This window comes from Hyalella azteca, unplaced genomic scaffold, assembly GCF_000764305.2.
Source record: "Hyalella azteca isolate HAZT.00-mixed unplaced genomic scaffold, Hazt_2.0.2 contig15658, whole genome shotgun sequence".
NCBI classification, from domain to species: Eukaryota; Metazoa; Arthropoda; class Malacostraca; order Amphipoda; family Hyalellidae; genus Hyalella; species Hyalella azteca.
This window is the reverse complement of record NW_025945500.1, coordinates 3,784-15,880: the sequence shown is the minus strand read 5'-3', so window position 1 is coordinate 15,880 and position 12,097 is coordinate 3,784. Positions and strand designations below refer to the sequence as shown.

The following is a 12,097-nucleotide window of genomic DNA, read 5'->3' as shown; positions in this document are numbered from 1 at the left end:
CTACATAATATTGGTCTACCAGCTTCAGCGAAGGCGCTGATGTTACCGCCGCACCCTGGCTTTTCTTTCTAGGATTTTATTTAGAAGTACGGAGAATAGAATGCGGAAATTCCAAGTCAAATAGGTGTTAGTTCTATAACTCTATATGATAGGAATAATGGATTTAGGCCTGGTTTTACGTTATTAAATGAATACGTAGTTCGCATTTAATTGGCATACCATGCATATGCTCTTCAAATATTGCGATATTTGATGGCAGCTGCGAATTCTGCACAAGAATTTTCCTTATTCTCGACGTATAAAGAATTTTTCCACATGAATTATACAAAGACGAGCTCATCAGCAATCGATAACGTTCGATTACAATCGATTCCATTATTGTCAGACTGATGATAGCTGACAATTAATCAAAGTATGCAAAAATATCAAAGACAGGTTGAATAAAAAGTCTTCACAGCATAAAAACTTAATAGCTGACGGCTATGTTGCGATGTGCAAAATTTTTGTTATCGGGCTTGTGAAACCCAGGCCTTATAATGTCTCATGATCCCGAAGCTGGACTACAATTTCAGATCTTGATGAAAATGCAAAAATGTTGAGCGTATGCTCGCTTGAATAATGGATTCATTGAAAGTGTCAAGTTTCGCACACATAACAAACAAACAATCCAAAATTGATTGTAGACTTATAGGTGATTACCGTGCTGCCTGTAATGATTGCTTAGCAAAATCATCTTCCTTGTTATCTCCAAAGTAACGGTTATTTAAGAAAGACCACTCAAACTGTAATTGAATAAAAATGTACACCCACTAACCACAATATATCAAATTTCATTTTGGAAGTTTGATTCAAATAAATTTAAATCTGAATAAAACTTTTGATTGGCGATCCAACCCCAGTTTCTAGATGACTTAATTTTAACATTACAAATGGGATATAAAATGTAGTTAATAACCCTATCCATATGAATCTTAGATTTGGATTCCATTAATCCATTTGAATCTTCAATAATAATCTTGAAAAGAGATTGGAATTAGGATTTAACATTGTGGTTGATAACGTACTGCCACAAGCGACAAATGAAAATCGTACAAGTTGCAAAACCTTTACATCTAGGATTTATATAATGAACAAATTATTTCTTTTTATTTAAAATAAACTGATTTTGAAAATTGATTTTTTATGTGATATACATCACTTAAGTAGTAAACGATAGTATTAACATAGTAATACTATATTAATACTATCTATACTATACTATACTATCATACTATACTATGATTAAGATATAAGATAGTAATTGAATATTATGAGGCACTGCGTAACATTAATACCCAATATTTGAACTAAAAAAAATTGACCGACGAAATTGCAGTTTCTGGTTAATCCGACATTCATGCCCTCAATATTATCAAGTGTTATTAATACTACTTCACAAGATTTATTCGATCCACATATACATGCCATTAGATTCCAAATTGCATGGAACAATTCGATTTTCATTTAGCAGATTAATGCCACAATAAAGTGGAAGATGAATATAGTATGCAGGCTACAAATTTCTGATCCCTTCCTGTAGGAACTCGTACAATTTTTCTTTACTTATGACCATGGAATCTCGCAATTGACATTTATATTCTGGTAAATTGTAGGGATTTATGCCAACTGGTGATATAAATAAGAAAGTGAGATCTTATTTTTGAGTAGTTTTGCAATTAATATACTTAAATACTCCAATACTAGCTTATGTTCCAAACATTGCTAAACTCTAACTACTGCATGACTTACCGAAAGATTGTTCTTTGTTCGTATAGGCAGGAAAACTGCTGCACAGATGTCACACGTTTAATAACTAAATCGATTTATTGAACGAACACAAAGAAAGCACCAAAAGCTGCAGCACATCAATACATTTTACAATGAATGAAGAATGTTATAAAAGCTGGTATGTGGCTCCGAGAAACTCAAAGAGTGTGCAGCGTTGGGCAAAGACGATAGACAAGAAAATCTGATCATAGAACTCTGTTAAAATGAAGGTGGGTTATATTCAAGTTCTACAGTCATTATTTGAATTGTGAAAAGTGTCTTAGAATTTTCCTTATTGTAATTAAAATAATGATATGTCACTGACTTGTATAAAGCTGTTGTATAAAGTTTTCAACTTTGGACGTAAGTGCACTGTAGAAAAAATGAAATGTTTCGATGAAGAGGATGAGATGAATGCTGATAATTCCTTTTTTTCGTTGAATTTAAACTTATATATAACCTGTATGCCACTTTTCGTGTACTCCTTATTAATATAATTATTTATTAATAATTATTATCCACCAACAGGGGTTGTTACTCGTGCTGAGTGTGCTCGCTGCAGCCACTGCCGTGAGTATCACAACGCCGCTGGTAATGAAGTAAATTGAAATTGTATTTTGAATGAACATTTGAGCATATTGATACCCAGTTAGTCAATCATTTTCTATTACGCCGTATTATTTCAATTATTAGTATCATTCATTAGTTATTATTAATGGAATGTTAATTTGTATCTTAGGATACTACTGTATTTGAATTAATATATGTATATATTAATGTAATTAATATGTACTGTATATGTAATTCATTGAAACAAACAAGTGAATTGTTAGGGCGCGATACAGATTAATATCATTAACACTTGGACAGAACTATTTGCTTGATCGTTGATACTGAATAAACAACTTAATTCTATACTTGCTGTTGATTTTTACATACCCGTGCCTCTTTTACACTCAATATTCGGCTTTTCAATGTCAGCATAGATAATTAAATTGATATCTTATGTGGTTCATTTGATTGCTGTAATATTTTCCGTACCAAGTCATAAAAAATTGATCATTTCAAAACTTTTGTTCATTCTTTTACAGATGCCGTCTGCTTCAGAAGGTAAGTGAAATTTTATTCAGATAAATACTATAGATAGCTCCTCGACCTGTACTCTGTAAAATTTACTCACATTTTTGAGTGCCAGACTCAAAATTGTGAGTAGGATTTTACCAGGCTTGGTAACCTAGGCGTGATGGCTGGCGATTTCAGTTGATATGAATTCTCATGAAAGTTAGATTGATGGTTACTCATTTTGAAATATATAAAAATGAGTAGTGTACAATAAAAAATTAGTCTATTCATTGAACTACTATGTTACGGTTTTTTAGATATAGGCACTTTATTCACACGGATGAAACCAGAAGTTGGCGAGTTTGAGAGAATCCTGAAGCGTGAAGTTTGTTTATCAGCTCATCTTTCACATAGAAAAATTTCCTAAAAATATGAGACAAACTTGAGCCCTTTCTTGAACACTAATTTCATTCCTATAAAACCTATCTTCCCCATTGCACGTTTAACATTTCAAGATTAAATGAATATAACTAGAACTTAGGCTTTAAAGTAAATGAATATTAATGATAACTCTACATTTAAGTATTATGCAATCATATTTCTAATGAAATGCCTGAAAAATGCACAAGGAAATTACAAACTTTTAATTTAACTCTCATATTCGCATGCTGTCTATTTTCTCAAGTTGATTATATTCGTTTGTAGTTCTTATTTGCTTGCTGTTCACGATTGTGATTGAGGCTTTCAATGATTAGGCTTCAAAAGGAATTTGATTAAGGTTTACTTATGCTAAAATTTTTATAGCGAACTGGGCTGTGTGATAAATTTTGTGCTCATTTAATTTTTTTTTTGCAGAGACGTGCCAGGTGATGAAAGAAACTTTCATGAAGAAAATTCAGACGCGAGTTGGTAAGGAGTTTGTTCCTCTAAGTTCGACGAAGAAGAGCAACTTCCACACCTGTGACATCAACGGCAACCGAGCTCTCGAGGAGGCCGAGTTCGCGGGTTGCCTGCACAATCTTGTCTCTGACGGAACTCAGTTCGATAACGATGCTCTGGTGATCAGGTCAGAGCTTATAGTAGCTGGTACAATTATCTGAAATTGATTTTAATTTCAAGTAATTGTCGTCAAGTAAGTTGTCAAATTGTTTCAAGTGACAAGTAAATTGTCAGTAATTCAAATTTCAACAATTTTCATTGTATTAATATCCATCTCTAGGAATGAGTGTAGATTGCTTAATTAATAAATGATTATAGAGCTATGAAATTGTTCATAATTTATAATAAAATTTGAATAATGAGCGATTTCTTTTGTTATTTTATAGGCTCGGTTGCTTCCACAAGTTCCACCGACAAGCGGACAAGAATGACGATCAGAAAGTTACGAAAGTTGAGTTCGACAACTGGACTAAATTAGGCTTCTTCGACATCGTCTTGGCGGCGAGTGGACAGTCAACCGTGGACGGCGGCCCTGATTCAACAGCAGTTGACGTCGTCATTGACGATACTCCTGTCAGCTCCCGACAGGTGAAGGAAGTCAAAGGCATAATCAAAGCTTTGATCAAAGGCGACACTGGTCTCGCCATTGTTCGTCTGTATGGCTTATTGACTGGTACCGACGTGAGCAACTACGACCCTCTTCTAATCAAGGCCGTGAACAACGCGTTGGCGGCCATCAGTGCTGGGGATATTCCCAGCGCCATCGGCAACGTTTTCAGTATCGTTGCTGGCGTTGTCGCTAGTGAGAATAACATCCAAATCTCTCAAGCTACTATCTCCTCCGTTGGCCGCCTCCTCACTGCATTGATCCAATCAAACACAACGCAAGTCAACGTTGAAGTTTATATCTCAGTGTCCGGCATCCTGACCGGCCTAACGCCCATCAGCGATGCCAGCGCAAAAGCCATTGCCGAACTCGTCGTTTCCATCATCAACGGAACCATTGGCAACGTTTCGACTGATCAGCTAATCAAGACTTTGGTCATTGCTGCTGGAGAAGCCGCTAGCATCAGTAACGAAGGCAGTCTTGCTATTTATGCTGTGATTCAAGGCCTACGAAACAACAACACCGCCGATGTCACTGCGAATTTAAACTTGGCGATTGGTGCTCTCCTGGGAGCCACGACAGGTGTTGGCACGGCTGCAGGTGGGGCTCTAGTCCAACTAATTCAAGCTATCATTATTAACGACCAAGTCAATGCTGCACTTTACACCGCTAATCTCTACACTGCGCTCACCGGAGGAGGCTGCACTCCGAAAGTTTTCTTGGGCATACCACTCGGAAAGTAACATTTCACTTATAATATATATTGATGAGCTGATCTATACTTGGATATTCCGGCTATAACCTGACCATGAACATTTCTAACAAGACTCTACGTCATCTCTGATGAAAGTAATTCTTTCCACCGTGTGTTTGAACGATTTCAAATGTCGTGTGCTCTGTCTTAAAAAAAATAATAATCAAAGGATAAATGCAAAAGATTGACCATGAAGTCAATCACGTTCAATTGTAATAATTCATGTATAATTTATGCACAATATTTTTCTAACTTGAACTCCGGAATACTAATGATATGAATTCTTACTAGATACTATACGTTTGCTTGATCGTGTATTGACAGATTATTCGTATGTGGACGGTACATTGGAAATTCTCTTACCTTCGTCGTATATATAAGACCTGCTTGTCGGGGATAAATTAAATGAAATTTTATATTTATTTTCTTAGGGACACGATGTGCTGTAAGCATTCGAGTTTCAATTGCTATTTAATGAAAATTTATATGATTTTCGTAAGCAGACTAAATATATAAGCATTCATGCGAAAACTCAAAAATTCATTACTCCTTAACACATACATTATCTAAGCTGATCAGAAAATCGTATATGTCCTTCATCTAAAATGTGTAAGTGCTTCCCTGGAACAGTGAAGCGATCGTGTAAGTGCAATAATTAACGGTTGGTGCCTCTCAGAGACCAACAAAGTCCGGGCATGAACTAACAGGATAACTCTACCGACAATGACGTAGCTTCCAATAATTCTGGTCCATCACGTTATCCCCCTCAAATTACTGAAGGTTAAGAGACAAAATCCTTTGTTTGTGAACCGACTATCTTCAAGTAAAGATACTGGAATGGAATGGCCTTGCATCATCAGCCAACAGATGAAATTTGCATCATCAGCCAACAGATGAAATAATTTCATATCAATCAGACCCCGAGCGTAGTAGTAGCGTTCCAGCATTCATTAACCACACCAATAAATCAACGTCCAGCGCGATTGATCTTGGAAACTATTTTGACGGTCAACTGTCTTCATAATTCGCGGTTCTCCACAGTCGCAATTGTTATAAACTTTATATATTAAAACTTTATATATATAATATTTATATATTCACTTTATATATATTTATATATGGTGCGATTCACGCACTCTGCTGCCTCATTCCCGGCCACCGTGTTTCTTGCAAGTTGAATGAACGTAATCAAAATGATTTATTATTTTTTTAATTTCATTGAGTCATTGAACGAAATTTTGGGCAACAAACATTCATAATCATTGCAAAATTTTGAGCAGGAAATTGCTTGAATATCTATAAGGCAAATAAATACAATGGATAATACGTCCCAGTGATAATCGTTGAAAGAGTGGATGAGTGATGTTTTGATAGATCACGCTGAGCGGGAGGAGTGATGTGCTGAGGCGGAATCTCACTTGACACAAGTCACCCATACCGTCTCGGCTACGGTGTTTTCATATTTTGATTTGTATCTAATGGTAAACTCGCTTGACTCATTCATTGATCGCAATAATCTCGCGTTATCGCAGGCCAATATGGAAAAATGCACTATTGTGCTCGCCATGTCCGTCTGTCCGTTCGTGACTTCACGTTTTCGTCGACGAGAAAATGCGCTCTCTGTTACTCATTGCAGTGAGTACTGAGTTATATTTTTTTTCAAATAACGGAGACTAGTATTAAACGCCAAATATAAATTTTAAACAAACCGAATTTCATATGAATGAACAAAAATGATTATTTCAACACCTGCTTCTTTATATAAGCTTTCCGATAATTCAGTAGGAAAATAAGCAGCTACCGAACTGTTCTTCAAAAATTCGCAGCCAAGGCGAAAATTTTCGTCTACTAGGTGTATTCTTATGGTTTTAGGTAATACGATAATCGATGTAACTTCAGTAAACCATTAAATTTTCTTATTTACTGTCTGACGCACATTTTCAGTGATTGTTTTTTTAGGCAAAAGACAGATCAAATTTTATTTATCGGAAAAATATTCGCGGAAAATTTGCACAGATCTTTCTATACAACTCAAAAACGAAATTTCTGATAGTCAAATTCTGAGGAGCTGCATCAGGTGTGAAATCAGTATAGTGTATGTTTTGGACTATTATTTTAGTTTGCTACGTCAGAGTCCAATCAAAGGATCAATTGCCAAAGTTGAGATTTGTTTCGAAATCATGAGAGTTCTACGTTTGATTCGAAGCATGAGATCGAATACGTATATAGTTAATATATTATAATTTATATTTTAATTTTTGAATTATTGTTTATCAATAATTTGCAATTTTAGCTAAACTGCAGGTGCTCCCTTTCTCTGATCCGACGATCGAATATGTATCTCGTACATGCATGTGTCATAATTCGGGTTTTTCAGATATATTACTTTATTGGCTGTATTATTGATTACTGGGTTGGTATGTTTAGTATTTTTTGTTGAAAATTCGAATTCGAGTTTATTTCCATGAAAAGGGATGACAGATCCTAAAATTCCTGTTCTGATAGTAAAAGAAAAAGAAGAGGGCAACTAACAAAAAAACGTTGTGTTTCATTCTGGAACTTGAAAACCATTCTGGCAAAAGCAGGTCGTAATCGACGTTATGTCCGCCTCATTTTCCTGTTGGGTAATACCTTAATTCTTTATGAAAAAAATTCCAACGACATAATTAATGGAAAACCAATGAATTTCTTATCAGATCGAATTTTTCAAGCATTGATTTAGCGTACAAATTTTACATGGAGATTTGCACGTACAGTAATCGAGTAGCTATTGTCAAGGTTTACGTTTAAATATCGATTTACTTATCTGTGGTCGTGACTATATAAGCGTTGCTGTACTTTGCCACGACTTTAATTAGTATCTCATATAAATTAAAAACGTATAGTATAAATTAAAAAAAAAATTAAAAAGTATCTCATGAACGACGCAAATCTATTTGTAAGATCCTCATTAAAAACCAATGTCTGCACCTACTTTCACCCCAGCTTCATGGATTTTATGTATTTCCTTCGCCAAATTTCGCAGGAATTTAGTTGCAAGAAATGACGGACAATAAATTCGGTGTAGTCTGTTTTTGAGGATAATACATACTCTTTTAATTGCTTGGGTTTGTGTTACGTTCAGTTCAATTCAAGGAAATAAAAATTGTTTATATTCTAAGCTGATTTTTCGAAATGAGTATTTATTCTTAGATAAAACGCAAGGCGTCAACCATCAAGTCAGTGTATAACCGTTGTTTAAGGCCGAGTAAACACCATATACTGCCGGGCACGCGTCAGGCACGTGACAGTTAATTACTGTTCAGTGTCCGATGTTGTCTGTGCGAACATAAACTTGGCAATCGGTGCAATTCTTGGAGCCACGACAGGTATTGGTGACGTTGCAGGTACGGTTTGTAGCGGTAGCGGCCGCTACATTTCAAAGTAGCGCTGCCCAGCTCTGTAAATGACTAATACCTAATTTTAGTTACATATGTGTGGATCCGATCAATTGAGAACAAATTGTACAACGTGCATCTGAAAGTAATGTCTTTACTGAAAATCCTATTAAATCTTTTTTTTAATGGCAATTAACTTGCTCAGTGCATGATGGGTAGATTCCTCCAGAGTCCATAACAACTCTTTTAGTTTTTTGAGTAAAGGACCATCGTAATTAATTATGCGTCGTGCGGTATAACCGAGTCCAGCGCATATTATGATATTATTGGACATAATAAATTATTTCACTGAGATTCAACACATTGAAATTTTGATCTGTATAATTTGTTTAAAACCCTGTTTCTTAATTCCGATTTGAGCAATTTGTCATCAATTCGATATTAATATTTGCGAGTTGAGTGATGCTTCGTCCACGCAGATTCATTTATTTATTGAAATTAACGTATTTAAGTGGCATCTTATTTCGTATTAAAACCTTCCATAATAAATTTGTTATCATTAAAATAATCGGATAATCACAGGTTAAACACATCAAAACCATCAAAACAATCAAAACCATCAAAACCATCAATAATCGGAAATAATCACAGGTTAAAACCATCAAAGATTGTATTAAAGTCAAATCATCTAGTCAATCCATTATGAATAAAATTTGCATAAAATCCGTCTGTCTTTCAGCCCAGCAATTTAACAGTGTTTCACAAAAGATGATTAAAAACTTGTTCAGAGCTACACCAATCGTTTTCGACGGTTTCTACGATCTGGTCATTACGTTTAGCAAGTTAAAACAGGAAACTTACATTGCTATATTCTTGTAAGGCTTCAATTTCAAGTCTCTAGCGTCCGTGAACAGAATTTCTTCGATTTGACGCAATGAATTCAAAAATGAACTAGCGCATTGTCCTGCAGTTCACGGGTCATCAGCAGGCCGTTCTCGCTTGACTCTACCCGTGAACATTTATAGCGAGCTGAATAAAAAACTATAATGTTGTATGTGATCTTTACATTACAATATCATTCCATATGCTGGCCTAATCCAGCCTAAACCTTCCAACCTGCTGGTTGTTAGGCCAAGAGTTGCTATAGGATCTCATGCTGCTGGAGGATCGCATGCTGCTGGAGGGCCTCATGCTGCTGGAGGGTCTCATGCTGCTGGAGGGTCTCATGCTACTGGAGGGTCGCATGCTGCTGGAGGGCCTCATGCTGCTGGAGGGTCGCATGCTGCTGGAGGGTCGCATGCTGCTGGAGGGTCTCATGCTGCTGGAGGGTCTGATGACATCGTGCAGTACGGTCTGCTATCAGCAATGCTGATCTTAGCCTACAAATTAAATGCAGCTCGGTGGAAACACAACAAATGTTATGGTGCGAGATGAACAACATCAGCTGAGAGGGTTTAAATGGACAGGATAATCCGAGTTTCCTCATTGAAATTTGGCTCAGAATATTTTGGTCTCCGCTAGATATTATATAAAAAACTGAATGAATTAACAGCGGAGACGTTCGTTCATTAGCTATTGAACAACCTTTCGTTGGAGATGATTAAAGAAGACATTTATAGTGAAAAAAAAAACATTGAAATAATTCACGTTGGGCCTGGACTTCAGCCTGCAGCGTCAAAGCTTTAAGCAGTTTTTTCTGGGGAGTGAGCGCACAGTTAATATGAATGGGTTCTTATTTTATTTTTACGCATTGCTGAACCAAACTAATCAACCTCATGAGGTTGTACCTTTCTCTTACATCCCAAATTCAGTTATTATTAAGAAAGTTATTTTCTTTTTCACGGTATTCGTATATTTGAAATGTTTTCGACACCGGAGAGACACCGTGATCAATGAGGCAAGGCAATATTCAATTGCGCGCGCATGTATGTATTATTCGTGTTCTTTTTTTTGTAGATCTAATCATAATCACATTCATATCATAGACGACAAGTGGAAGCAACAAGAAATGAAGCAGCGTCTCCGATCCCGACATTAGAGGCGATGTTCCAGCGGCTGACCAGTCTGGACTTTGCGGCAACCTTCTCCATCACGACATGCGATGAGCACCACGTCGTCGCCTGTTGTACACGGCGAATCTTGCCCTACCCGTTTAAACTGGAAGCTCTATCACTCCTTTTACGGGAAGCGTACACAACTAAGCGTACACCCCTTACACCCCCGGGAAGCGAACACCACTTAATTATCTCTTGGTGCAAGATACACAACTCCTCTTGCAAGCTTTACACATCAATAGTCCCCTTACATCCAAAGCTCCACCATCCACCGCCTCATGTGTCGGAATGAGTTCGACGCATAAGGTTAGGTCTCGACAGAGGCTTTGCCTTCTTTGCCACAAACCTGGCAAAGCTTGCTATTAGGGCTGCCAGCAACTCACCCTTCCAACTCCGGATGGCCTCACGGTCCCCCATTTCATGCACCTGGGCTAACCGATGGCTCCAGTCCACCAAAAACACTTGTTCAATATCTATTTCTATACGGCTTCCATTCTGGACATCTAGAAGAACAACTCTATTACTATCCCTATCCTCAACCCCGGTTAACCAAGTGACCAAGGTTCGTCCTACCGCCCATACGAGTACCTTCCTCAGCCCAGCAGTTAAGATCCTGGAGCGACTCCTACTGATGTACCTTTCGGCCTACCTCACCGTCTCTTTGCAACATGGTTTCAAACCGGGACGTTCTACAGGCCCTGGCCACAGAAGCGACGGGAATCCTACGCATCCTAAAAGACCTGGCTGGCATCAACTGGTTCTTATAGAAGGAGGATTAATTGCCGCCTAGTTTACAGTCAAGCGTTCAATGCTCAGCTACGCAGACCATATTTGGAACGCCAACGCCTCGCCTCACAGTAGTCGTCCACAAAACTATCCATAACCCAGCCTTCATGTTAGCCACTAGCCCACTAGTTGGCTCAAAATGATTCTAATCAACCATCTACGCAATAAGGAAGGCATCCTTCCCTTGTCTGCCTATTTGACCTAGTGGGCTTACAGTTTTTTTCTCCAGCATTTTTTCACCAACTTCTTCTCACCTATGACTCTAAACGCCTGTAGTACTGTCCTCACTGTATGGCACTACCATTGAGACGGGATCTTTCCTGACCACTCACCCTGCCTCTGCTAATCTTCCTCCTCTAATAAAGGCCCGTTCACACTAGGGGCAACACACGAGAGTCAAGTGCCTCAAAGCGCATGCAGAGGCGCTTTACAGCCTCTGCATGCGCTTCTTGACCGATTGACGAGCTAGCGATTGACAGGGGCCATGCCTCATGAAACACAAGCGCGGCACTTAGTAGATAGCTATTAAAGAATTGATATCACTTGTATGCTTAAATCGCAAATTAACTAAGAATTTAGATTGAATTAAAAATTTAAATAAAATTAAAAAGCTATATATTAATTGAAGAAATTCAATTCGTTCTATGGTTTCAATGTATTAATTTATGATTCTAGATTCTACGAACTGACTATGGAGCTGGTCTCCGAAACG

At 37.4% G+C, this 12,097-nt stretch overlaps 1 protein-coding gene across 1 annotated transcript; it reads left to right on the top strand.

Moving 5' to 3' along the window:
* Positions 1 to 1,961: 1,961 nt before the first annotated feature.
* LOC108673610 lies at positions 1,962 to 5,699 on the top strand. Its single transcript, XM_018161461.2, has 5 exons — positions 1,962 to 2,036; positions 2,335 to 2,376; positions 2,898 to 2,916; positions 3,724 to 3,934; positions 4,194 to 5,699. The coding sequence occupies exons 1-5, from the start codon at positions 2,031 to 2,033 to the stop codon at positions 5,155 to 5,157; spliced, it is 1,242 nt and encodes a 413-aa protein (XP_018016950.1). The 5' UTR covers positions 1,962 to 2,030; the 3' UTR covers positions 5,158 to 5,699.
* The last annotated feature ends 6,398 nt before the right edge of the window (positions 5,700 to 12,097 follow it).

What these genes read in the sequence shown, in the direction of transcription:
- LOC108673610 (XM_018161461.2), top strand. An exon ending in AACGATGCTCTGGTGATCAG is followed by an intron (nt 3,935 to 4,193) that starts GTCAGAGCTTAT and finishes GTTATTTTATAG; the next exon opens with GCTCGGTTGCTTCCACAAGT.